This window comes from Papaver somniferum, chromosome 6 (assembly GCF_003573695.1).
Source record: "Papaver somniferum cultivar HN1 chromosome 6, ASM357369v1, whole genome shotgun sequence".
Taxonomy (NCBI): Eukaryota; Viridiplantae; Streptophyta; class Magnoliopsida; order Ranunculales; family Papaveraceae; genus Papaver; species Papaver somniferum.
In genome coordinates, this window is record NC_039363.1 from 175,960,358 (window position 1) to 175,972,502 (window position 12,145).

At 36.0% G+C, this 12,145-nt stretch overlaps 1 protein-coding gene across 1 annotated transcript; it reads left to right on the forward strand.

The window, feature by feature from the left end:
- The first annotated feature begins 5,242 nt into the window (after positions 1-5,242).
- LOC113286465 lies at positions 5,243-7,551 on the forward strand. Its single transcript, XM_026535087.1, has 3 exons — positions 5,243-5,392; positions 5,482-5,630; positions 7,104-7,551. Exons 1-3 carry the CDS (start codon positions 5,296-5,298, stop codon positions 7,179-7,181), a joined length of 324 nt encoding a protein of 107 aa, XP_026390872.1. The 5' UTR covers positions 5,243-5,295; the 3' UTR covers positions 7,182-7,551.
- Positions 7,552-12,145: the final 4,594 nt, after the last annotated feature.

Consider the following 12,145-nt stretch of genomic DNA (forward strand, 5'->3'; position numbering starts at 1 on the left):
CTAAACTTCAAAATCATTTCAACTCACACCAGAATTTACAAATCTGTCTAGAATTTCTTATATTCACACATCTTCCATACTTTTCATCACTCTTCATATTTTCTTAAAGGGCATGGCCGAATATTTTAACATGACAGAGCTCATAGAAAACCAACATTTGCCGAAAATCAAAGAGCTGTTAGCCAAGCCAATGTGCAAAATTAAATAAGAACGTGAAGTCGAAATTTTACTATCGAGGAAGATGAATGTAATTACAGGAATTATGTTTTTTCTTACCGATCATCCTGTCATTAGTGGTGCAGTCCCTGCCCAACCATTTACAAAAAGAACATATTTGAGAGATTTCAAGAAGGATTAATGAACCTCAAAAATTGCTATGCCAACGTGTTGAGTCAACGCTTCAATACAATCAATAAAGAAATGATCAAGTATGTTGCTTTAGTTCAGCATGCGGTTCGAAACATAAGGGATGGTGAAACCATGATGTAATTTGAACAAAGGTGTTGTGCAGAGTATCGTCACATCAACGGAAAAACTTCATATTTGGAAGTTGTTTTGAGATTTTAAGAGGGTTTCACAGGTATAATTTAATTTAATATTTATGTTTCAATTTCTTAAGTCAACTTAAGTCTAAGTATTCATTTTTAATATTTGTCTTACTTTATTAGTTAAAACTAAAATGTAAAACTGAATTAAGAATCTATAATACAAAACAGAAGGGGTTTTTGAGTTTTGTACGGTCGGATAATATTTTGAGAGACAAACGTTGCATCCGACCATCCAATATCATCTCATCCAAAAACATACGATGGTCGTCATTTTTGTAACCTATTTCATTATGAACTCACATTTATTAACCTTTAATTAGTGGATAACATTTTAGCTCAAGATATTTAAAAAAACATTAAATGAATACATAATGTCATATATGCATTAATTGTATTTGGTGGTGGCAATGTGAATCTGATGGGAAGTGGGACTTTTTTTTTTCCTTTTTCTAAAGCATAAGTGAGATATATATTTATAAATATATGTACTATTACTTAAATGATTAAGTGTTGGCTTTTGGATGATTTATATGGCTAATTTTACAATGTAGGTATGGACATTATTTTGGCTTGAAACGAATTAGAAACCTATCTCGCACACAATTGAAAAGTCGGAAAGAAAATTTACATCAGTCATATATCAGATTAAAGAAGTGTCGTTACGACACATGTTATTTCTAGGGTATCCTGAAAAAAACTATGAAAACTATCATAGATAAGATTTGTAACCTCCTTCAAGTTCTCATGGGTCAAAATAAGTCTTATAATAGTTTATAATATTTATTCAAGTCATTATGACCAAAAATTATTCCGTCTCATGCCGCGCCGTTACGGTAAGCGTTATTTCTAGTAGAATACGAGCTTAATTTTCAACAACACGAGTCAATTTTTTTAATTTATTAAACTTCGAATTAATCATTAATAGTCATAGTCATTTTACAAGACATAAAACTAGACAACCATAATTAATAATATAGACTTTAACAATAAAAATCTTGGACAATGTTATTCATCTTGTTTATCTTCTTCATTTCACATAACTTCCAATCAATGCGGTCATGAAATGAGTTTCCTTTGTTTATCTTGTTTTTTGCCTTGATTTGAAATAATATAGGTCTTTTAATCTTTGGCATGGAAAAATCCAAGGAGTGTTGTGGTAGAGTACGCTACAAAATAAGTTAATGTGTAGCCCTTTTTCAGTTATTTTTTTTTTAAATTTGATGAATTATATCTAATAAAGCGGCATTTCTATTGCTAAATCGATTTTATATGGTCAACAACAAAAGAGAGAGAGGTAAATACTATGTGCTTAATATATAACTTTCGTATTTAGGCTGTGTTAGGACTTTTTCGATTTCGTTACAAACCTTTTTATTTATTTATTTGCTTTAGTTCCGAATAATGTTGCTTGGTTTAGATACCTCAAAGGTTTGCATCTTGGATACGTAACTATTAGAATTAGTTTTGAGCCTCTTTTCATTTTATAAAGTGTTTAACCCTTGGTCTGTATGGGCCAGTTGTTTAGTGAGTTTGTAATTCAGTACAATGGTTTAACCATAATCTCAGTTATTGTTTTTCGAGACCTTTCGTAGTTGTGACTATGTCACGTGTGGTCTTGGCAGATAATACTAGGTGCATATATATGGTTTAACCATATCTTTGTATTCACTGATTCATATATAATGGTTCTTCATCTATCTAAGATAAAATCTTTTGAATTTTAAGAAAATGTTTGTCTCTAGGATTTTTTCCATTTTCTTTTTGTACCACTTTTTTGCCTATAATTTTTTACATTGCAAACTCTAATTTTTCTATGATGGTGTATTTCAAAGCTGATGTCTGAAGTTAATGAAGGAAATAAATAAGGAGGATCAGACATCCATAATTGTCAGTTTTCATGCATCGTAAGATGGGACCAAACTATAAGGGATTATAAATCATTTCAGGTAATTCCTACATTTCCAGTATCGTTCTATGATTTTTTTTTTAAAGTGGTCTTCGGTTTCTTTTTGTTCATTGAGGTATTCTTCATCAGTCTTCATTTTTGTTTATTATTCTTACATGTATTTAGACATGGATGTCGTGTTGCATTATCAGGCGGATACATTTGTGTATCAAATGAATGTATTAACACCTAATGTAATAATCTAATACCTTTTCATCATAATAAGGTTTTCATGCAAACTTCATATAACAGACCCCTATATCCAAGATTGTAAATTTGTATTTATTGTTCTTCCCTTAGGAAATTTATTAAGCATAAACTCAACTCGAATGTCTATTGATTCTGGAATTCAAATACCATTTATACACATGTTAAAGCTATCAAAATATTTATTCCCACCGAAGTAATAATATACATTTTAGGTCTGAAGCAAATTGAAGCTCATTTCATAGATGAAATCTCAGGTATGTGGTTGCTCATGTTGAAATGCTCGGGTCTTAATATGTCACTGATGTTGCTAAGAAAATATCATTGGTTAACTAATCGGATAATGTGGTTAATTAGTTGTTGCCTATAATTTGCAGGCCGAGTTTGGGAGTTTGTTAGACATACAAAAGTGGTATGCAAGCTTAGAGGAAAACCTTTGGAGGCAAAAAAAATTGGATTTTGGTACCAATTTGTGGATTATATCAACATCTTAAATCAGTTGCGCTATCTATAAACCACCGATGGAGGTTTATGAAACAACAACACGCCTTTTGATGGAAGGTTTCTTGAAAGACTCGATGTTTCTTGTGGTGATTTATTAGGTAATGAACCTGGTGAGGTAATCGGGATTATAAGTTAGGAAAAAGATCGAAGATGGTGGGTGGCTACTGTTTTAGGATAAAATTTCCTGAATTGATGGTGCTGATGTGTTGGATTAACTTCAACATAGAAGTCACTAACAAGTTGGTTAGGACAAGATTAGGAAATTGATGTAATCCTAAGGGAATTAGAAGTCATCTAGTTCTAAGAAAAGGAAAGACATGTAATAAGGTAATAGGACTAGGAAAAGGAATTCATAGTTCTATATATATATGATCACCAAAGTTGTGTTTGATCATATGAGCAAGATTAGAGCTTGTGTTTAGTTTTGAGAGATTTTCTAAACATCAATAAAGAGAGTTGTCTTTATATAAGCTAAGTTTCATCTTGCAGTTTCCATTAATTGGTATCAGAGCTTGTCTACACCGAGCCATGGGAGACGAGAGCACCATCATACGTACAAGATTTTTCACAAGCACAGTTGAAGCTTAAGGGAGAGAATGTTGGATTAACTTCAACATAGAAGTCACTAACAAGTTGGTTAGGACAAGATTAGGAAATTGATGTAATCCTAAGGGAATTAGAAGTCATCTAGTTCTAAGAAAAGGAAAGACATGTAATAAGGTAATAGGACTAGGAAAAGGAATTCATAGTTCTATATATATATGATCACCAAAGTTGTGTTTGATCATATGAGCAAGATTAGAGCTTGTGTTTATTTTTGAGAGATTTTCTAAACATCAATAACGAGAGTTGTCTTTATATAAGCTAAGTTTCATCTTGCAGTTGCCATTATGATGTTGGTCACTCCAGTGGGTTGTTATATGGTGGTGTTTTTGAGGTTGGTGATGCTGGCATAGGTTTTTTTTTGTCCCCTGCTGTTAATGGTTCTATTGGTGGCTGTTGATTTGATGTCAGTAGTGGGTGGTAATATTGGAAACCCGTGTCTAAATGTTTCCCTTTTGGGGGTGTAAAAGAAAGGATTCTAACATACTTTTGTATTTAGTTCAATTAAATTTGTAACCCACACCTTAATGATTGTTCAATGGTCTTTAATAAAGAACATTTTGGGATTAAAGAAGAATAAGGAAATGTTGTTCTGCAAGCAGCCTTAGGTTGAAAAAAAAAGGACTAGTTTGTATTTACTTTATATCAATTCCGTGATGTTACGACACGGGTTAATCCGTAGCAATAATTTAAAATATAAACCTTAAAAATAAAAATAGATGACGATGTTTTTCATCTCTTTTATATTCTTCATTTCACATAACTTCCAATCAATGCATTCATGAAATGACTTTCCTTTGTTTATCTTCTTTTTTGCCTTTAAATTTGCTTTTCTTTGTACTCTTTTTTTTTTCTTAGCTGCAGGTTTGGGTCGGTAAATATCCAAAATTTGAAGACTTATTTTTTGCTTCTACTTAATTCTTTATAACTATCACATATCCTCTTAACATCACCTTCAAATATTACTCCAGGAAAGTCAAGCTTGCTGAATCAAGTTGGGTTTGAAACTCTGCCATTTGAGGAATTTTGAATAAAATTTGATTGAGAAAGTAAGAAATAGAAAAAAAATTGTAGAAAAATTTGATTTGAAGATTACCCTTTTGAGGAATTTTGAATAAAATTTGATTGAGAAAGAAAGAAATAGGAAAAAAAATTGTAAGAATATTTGATTTGAAAATTACCCTTTTATAGGTGGGAAAAACTAGCCATTAAGGCTAATCAATAAATTAATTGAGAGATATTATTATTGAGAATATCGTTTATTAGGAATTCCATCGCTTCAGTAGCACAAATCGTTTGCCATGCTACATGCAAGTCAAATTGAAAATTTTGCCTATGCACCATAGCCATAGGGGATAGCCGGATAGGCCTAAGAGAGGGATAATGGGCCAGCGGTAAAAGGCCGAGTTATTAGCGGCCAACCCATCAAATTTGATTACGGATTTAAGGTTGGATCAGAACAAAGAAAGCAAGTGCGCGCTAGTAACCATGGCGATGATGATGGCACTGAAGAAACATCTCATCTCAAATCAAACCCTAATTTCATCAACAAGATTTTTCTCAAAATATGCCCCTCAATACGTTGGTAAAAGTTTCTGATTCTTTATCTGTTTTTGCACTTCAGGGTTTAATTTAGGGTTTTGTTTTGATTATTGAAATCTGTTTCATTTGCAGAGAAAGTTGGAATACTGGAGTTTTTGAATGGAGTTGGTAAAGGAGTAGAAACACATGCTGGTAAACTGGAAACAGAGATTGGTGATTTTCACAAATTACTTGTTACTCGTACTCTCAATCTTAAAAAACTTGGTATCCCTGTCAAACATGTAAGTAATTTCTCTAATCCACCCACCCACCCACCCACCCACCCCCCCCCCCCCCCACCCCCCACCCCACCCCCCCCCCCCCCCCCCCCCCTTTAATTTTAAGCTAAAATGTCATATCCTGGAGTGGGGGCAACTGCCCGCGGCACATGCTAGACCAATTTAAGTAATTTTAAGTGAATGCATAGAAATTTGTATAAAATGCTAAATTCATAGTATTTACTTCTGTATGAAATGGACTGTTTCTTTGTAGCGTTCAAGAGATCTGGGGTTGAAGGTTGTGCTTAAGTTGTTTATAAAGAACGTAGATTTATTTTGTTGCTAAACCAATTCAAGTACGGAATCACATTTCCTGATTGTCACAATGTTGATTTAGATTTCAGTGTAAGATCGTACGTTCCCTTTTGGCGGTATGCCCTGTGCCTGTTGTATTCACATTTATGCCATGATCACAAGGCCAATATTGGTACATGAGCCTGCACTAGTCAGTGGAGTTCATGTATGGGTCTTAATAAACTCAACTCTAGTTGTTGCAAGGTTGTCCACTTCAGCCTAATGTTGATATTGGTTCTTGTTGTTTTTGCATGAATTTCTCTTACCAATTCCCTCTAGCTATCTTATAAATGTGCTCATCTGGAGTAGTCTACTTTACCCTCGCTAGTTGTCAATCCAGAATCTGTGTCGATTGAGTAATGCTTTCTTGTTGCTGGTAATCACATAAAACTCATAGTACTTGCTTCTGTATGAAAAAGACTGTTTCTTTGTAGCTGTTAAGAAATCTGGGATTGGAGATCTGTTGTTTGAAAGTTGTGCATAAGTTGTTTATAGAGAACGCGTAGAATTTTTTTGTTTGCTAAACCAATTCAAGTGCGGAATCACATCTCCTGATTGTCACAGTGTTGATTTAGATTTCAGTGTAGGATCATACATTCCATTGGTGCTATGCTCTTCGCCTGTTCTGTTCACATTTCTGCCATGATCACAAGGCCAATATTGTTGGTACATGACCCTGCACTAGTCAATACTGCCATGATCACAAGGCCAATATTGGTTCATGTAAGGGTCATAATAAACTCAACTCTAGTTGTTGCGAGGTTGTCCACTTCAGCTTAATATTGATATTGGTTCTTGTTGTTTTTGCATGAATTTCTCTTACCAATTCGGTTTAGCTTGATATTCATAATAAACTCAACTCTACCTGCAGTAGTCGTCAATCCAGAAAATGCATCCATGTTGCTGGTAACCACATAAAACTCTACCCAAGAGGCAGGGTAATTTGGGACTTTCAAATCCAATGTTAGATCTTGAACGTATTCTTATGTTGGCAAATCATTTTTTGTAGAATGTTTTCTTATGTGTTGTGTACGTCCTTTTGCAATGAGGTTGACAACTTTTCCTGGTAATTTGATTTTTGTGGAATAACTTAGTTATCTCTTTGCACCCTCTTCTGAAACGATCTTTTTTTGGGCAACACAGAGAAAGTTGATCTTGAAATACACCCACAAGTACAGGCTTGGACTTTGGAGGCCTCGAGCTGATATGTTGAAAGCTTAACTTCTATGCAACACTTTCCAACCACCAATCTTACGTGGACTGAAACCATTAGCTGTTTTTCTCAGCGGTTACTAGAGTGAGATCTCACATGAAGGTAGTTACGGCAAATTGAAGAGCACTTTCTGTAAGTGTGTCAATAATATGAATTGTTTTTCTCTCAAGGTTTATTACATTGGACAAGGTTCTGTTGTTAAATGCAGATGATTAAGGTAATTAGTGGAGGCGCAGAGAATTTGGTCCCGATGTGTTTGTTGACCAAACTTTTGAATTTCCGAAAATATGTAGGAATCATGTATTAATTCTTACTCACATTGTTCGTTGTTCGAGAAATTTTGAGAAACAAGAACAGGTTGGTTTGGTTGACTTGTGAGCTGATTGTTTAGCCTCTCTTGGTTGTTTGGAACTATGGGCCTGCTCCACTGGACATCAGTCATATTTATGGGGAGATATGGGCCTGCTCCACTAGGCATTCCCACCCCCTTAGAACTTGCCGCCGCCTGTCGCCTGAGCAGGTCCAACTCCAACCCCCAATTTTTCAATATGTCAATACCTCCGACAGGGAGGGAAAGTTCCAAATATATAAAGAGAGGGGTGGTGACCGTCCAAGACATCTCATAAATCAGTTTCCTCTAGGGAATCAGTTTTAAGCTCTTCCTATTCTGGAATAAATACCCTCAGGGATAATACATGTGTCCCTCTACTAACAAATCAAGAAAAACGATATGAGAGAATTTACAGCAAGAAAAAAAACGGCAGCTACAAAGATGGGCTGTATGGTAAGAAAAAGGAACGAATCATCTTACATTTTAGAAGACGATGTTATGTTTGAGATATTTCTTCGTATTCCTTTGAAAGAAGTATTCAAATACAGGTTAGTTTCTAAACAATGACTCTCAATACTTTCCAATCCCATATTCATTAGTAGTTGGATGACAATCAATAACTTTACACCATGGGTAACAGTTGTTCATAATTCTAGTCTTTCAATGGACAAATATTACTTCTATTTCATATCTGATCATGATGGCTTTTCGTTCAAGTTTTTTTCATTGAAGTTTCTTAAGTCGAAAGTATTCCCGGAAAAGTTATACATCTCATCTTCATGCAACGGGTTAGTTTTATGTACAACAACCAAATCTTGGCATACTAAATAGTAAATACTACGTTTGTAATCCGCTCATGAAAACATCGGTTTTACTACCCAAGCCACCAACTTATAAGGTTGTAGTCTTAACGGGTTTAATCTGCGAGGCGTCAACGTCGTGTTCTTCCATTAGTAGCGGTTTCAAAGTTGTTTGTATTCCACAGTCTTCGAAACCGAAAACAAATTTCAGTCTGGAAATACTCATCAGATTTGGGCAAATGGAATACCTTTGAAGCCTAGTTTAGTTGGGGGCCATAACTTCTAATTGGGGGCCATGCACTACGGGACAAAAAAGGTCACCCAATCCTAATTTGGGCCACCCCTTAAAAAAATATTTTCTAAATGGCAAAACTGCCCTTATATGATTAGTATTAATAATTAATTAGTTTGATTAGTGTGGTAAGTGTATTTAGATTAAAATCTGATTTTAGAAAAAAAATTATGAAAAATGTGTTTATGTGTTGAGAATAAGAGGAGGAGTTTTGAGAGGAAAACCTAGGGTTTTTACAAATGGGTGATTCAAGTGGAGGGAATGAGATTGGTGAAGCTCCAAATAACAACAATGATTGTGTTGATGGTAAGATTGTCTCAACTAATGATATGGGTTGGATGTTTGATGAGGAGATGTTGATAGAGGAAGGCATGAACAATGGTTGGAATGAAGATCCCATTGCTCAAGATGAAGGAACCAACACTCAAAATGAGGAACCCCAAGGCCAAAACAATCAGGTAAACTTCCTATACTCTTTAAATTGTCTAAATGGTGCTCCAAGTGGTCGAATCATCCACACTATGGAACAACTCAGAGAAAGGGTCGTCATAGTCGGGGGGTGTATACCCAAACGACTCTCTGAGGTCGTCAGTATATTGACACTACCAATAACGACTCAAACCTGCAATTATGGCAGTCCCCCAAGAGTACTTGCTCACATCTTCCAAGGGATCCAAAAGTTGAAGAAGGTTGGCGCCCACCCGGTTACCTTTGCTGTCATGAAATATAATCGACGCAAGGACATACAACAAATACCCAGCCGCCGCATAGCGACATTCCATATCAGAGAGACCTCCTTCTTTTTCCTTCTTTTCTGTCCCAGAAAACATGTTCCTAATATCTACAAGTTTGAACTCTTTCTTCGGGTACTTAGGTCCCTTCTCGAAAAGCCCATTAGTCTTCTCGGAATCCCATCCAAATAAGTTCTTGGTCCATATATAGATGTCTTCTCAACTAGGCCTTCTCTTGAACTTCTCACCGGTTGATTTGCCTTCGACCTGCATCCCTAATATCTGTTCTGCGTCATCAGGAGTTATCGCCATCTCACCAAAAGGAAGTTGGAATGTGTCGACTTCAACGTGATACCTTTCACAGAAACTAGATACTGCGACCTTGTCATACGCAATCACAGAGTTCAGAACGACATTGTACAAACCTGAGTTTTCAACCAAATCTCTAACTCTTGCACATTCACCTTCTAGCATCCACAACTCCATTTTCTTGAAAGAATATTGGTGCCGGAAAAGACGTGCGACATCCTTATGATCCTACAAAATATAAACAAACACGTATTTAAAAAACAAAACATAAACAAGTTAACACCAACTAATCAAATGGCAAGCAAATTTGGGATTCTTACGACTGTCTCACTAATGCAATGATCCCACGATCCAGGATATCCAAATAGAACTTTGCCCCCATCTCTAGGTTCTCCTCTAAGTTTACCACCTCGAAGAGGAGGCAACATCAAATGAGTAGCAGGAACGTGTCTCGCAGTGGGTGCAATATCTGTTCCATCCTTCTTAACCCTCTTTACCGGCTTTTTCGCCTTTGTATTCTCTTCCCCATCCTCAACAGTGATTTTACCATCATCACTACCTTCATCCTTTTCATCATCATTACCTTCATTCTCTTCCTCCTCCTCATCATCATTATCATCACCGCCATTATTACCTTTATGTTGTTCCTCCTCATTACCATCATCCTCATCATCACCACTACCATTACCTTCACCCTCTTCCTCCTCTTCTTTCTCTTCTTCTTGTTCATCTTCTTATTCTTGAATCTCTTCTTCTTGTATCCCATGTTCTACACCCTGTTCCTCCTCTACTTTCTCTTCTTCTTGTTCATCTTCTTCTTCAACACTAGTGTTAGCTGAAACAACAGGAGTGTCTGATTCTGATGAATCAGACAACTCATTACCTTTGTCTCTTGGTTCGGTGATGGAAAATGATACCTCACTCGGCCTTCTTCCGCGCAATGGACCGGAAAGTAAGTATTTATCGTTGCGGGGAGGTTTCGAAGAAGGAGTTATCATGATTTCAACCTTGTCTTTCGTTTTCTTGTCACTACATTCCAAACACGATTTTTTTTTTATATAAGACATCAACTTTATCTCTATCAGTTAAAGAGTCGTCAATGATATGCTCTAAAAAACTAACGACTCTCCATTACAAAGTAACGACTGTAATTTATAAGGTAACGACTCTTTGCGAAAATTGGACAGTGAGGATGATTTTGGTCCTTAAAGGGTCGTTAAAGATTAAACTTGGGTCGTCAAACAAGTAACTGCCGACTCTTTAAAAGAGATGATGACTCTATGGATTATAGATTACTGACGACTCTAGTCTAGGGATTATATACTACTGACGACTCTATCGTTTTCTCCAACAGAAGGCAGTTCAAGTTCAACCCAGAGTCGTTACGCACTAATTTTGGGTGGTCAAACTACAGTCGTCATCTTCAACCTAATATGGCGACGACTCTATTCTAGGGCACAAAAGGTCGAAGTAGCAGAACAAGGGTCGTCATATTTACACTAACAGGTTAACGATTTTTCATAGAAAAAGCATGCAATGTAAGAGTCGTTAGGGTATTATTTCTTCGATACTAACGACTCTCACTCTATAACTTCTATTTTTCAGTTACCAATCTCGATTACACAATAAAAAAACAACCAAAACATCGAATAGGAGATGGGTTTAAGTTCACGTACCCTCTAATTGGATCCATTCCCTTTTTGGGTTTCGATTTGCTTGCTTCAGGAGCTTTTCGCACGTACACCTTTGCATTCACCGTATCTACAAGATTAGGAATTTGAAGTGCTTTGCGAGCGGTTTGCTTTATTTTAGCCATATTTGTAGAAGAAGTTAACCGTCGATTAAAATTTTATCATCGACGATTACGCGATGAATCGATTCGAAGAATTTTCCTCGGTGGAGGTGGAGTCGTTAATGGTGGAGGTGGAGGTGGAGAAGAGAAAGGGAGGAGAGGAAGATGAAGATAAAAGAGAAACTGATTTTCTCTTTGATTTAATTAGGGTATATAGATTAGGGGCCTTAATTAGGATAGTTAATTAGTGAAACTGATTTTCAATTAGTGAATGGTAAAATAGTATATTCATATTGCGATATTTACACCCCTGAAAATTTTGGGGGGCAAACAAAAATCCATGGCCCCCAATTGGAAGTTATGCCCCCCAATTAAACTAGGCTTTGAAGTTTCATGCACTCAAGAAGTCACTATGCCAAAAGAGTTATTTAGGATTTGGGTCGTAAGTTTTAGCATGGTAAAGGGTTTGGGTCTTAAGCTTGTCCATTTTTGAGTTTGGATCGTAAACCCGTTAGTCAGCTACATATTTCGGTCGAACTGTTAGGGGATAGTTGACTGTTTCATAAGTTCATTATATTTTTCTCGATTGTAATTGATTCTTCTATGCAGTACTTCTTTCCATGGAACTAAAAGCACACTGAATAAATCGAACCCCACGTCAACCACTACACCAATACTTATCGATTTAGTCACCTCAGATTTCTTCTCATTTTTCAA

Coding starts and splice junctions, on each gene's coding strand:
- LOC113286465 (XM_026535087.1), top strand. CDS start 5,296: ATGGCGATGATGATGGCACTGAAGAAACATCTCATCTCAAATCAAACC. Junction 5,393..5,481: donor ATATGCCCCTCAATACGTTG/GTAAAAGTTTCT, acceptor TTTCATTTGCAG/AGAAAGTTGGAATACTGGAG. Junction 5,631..7,103: donor TTGGTATCCCTGTCAAACAT/GTAAGTAATTTC, acceptor TGGGCAACACAG/AGAAAGTTGATCTTGAAATA.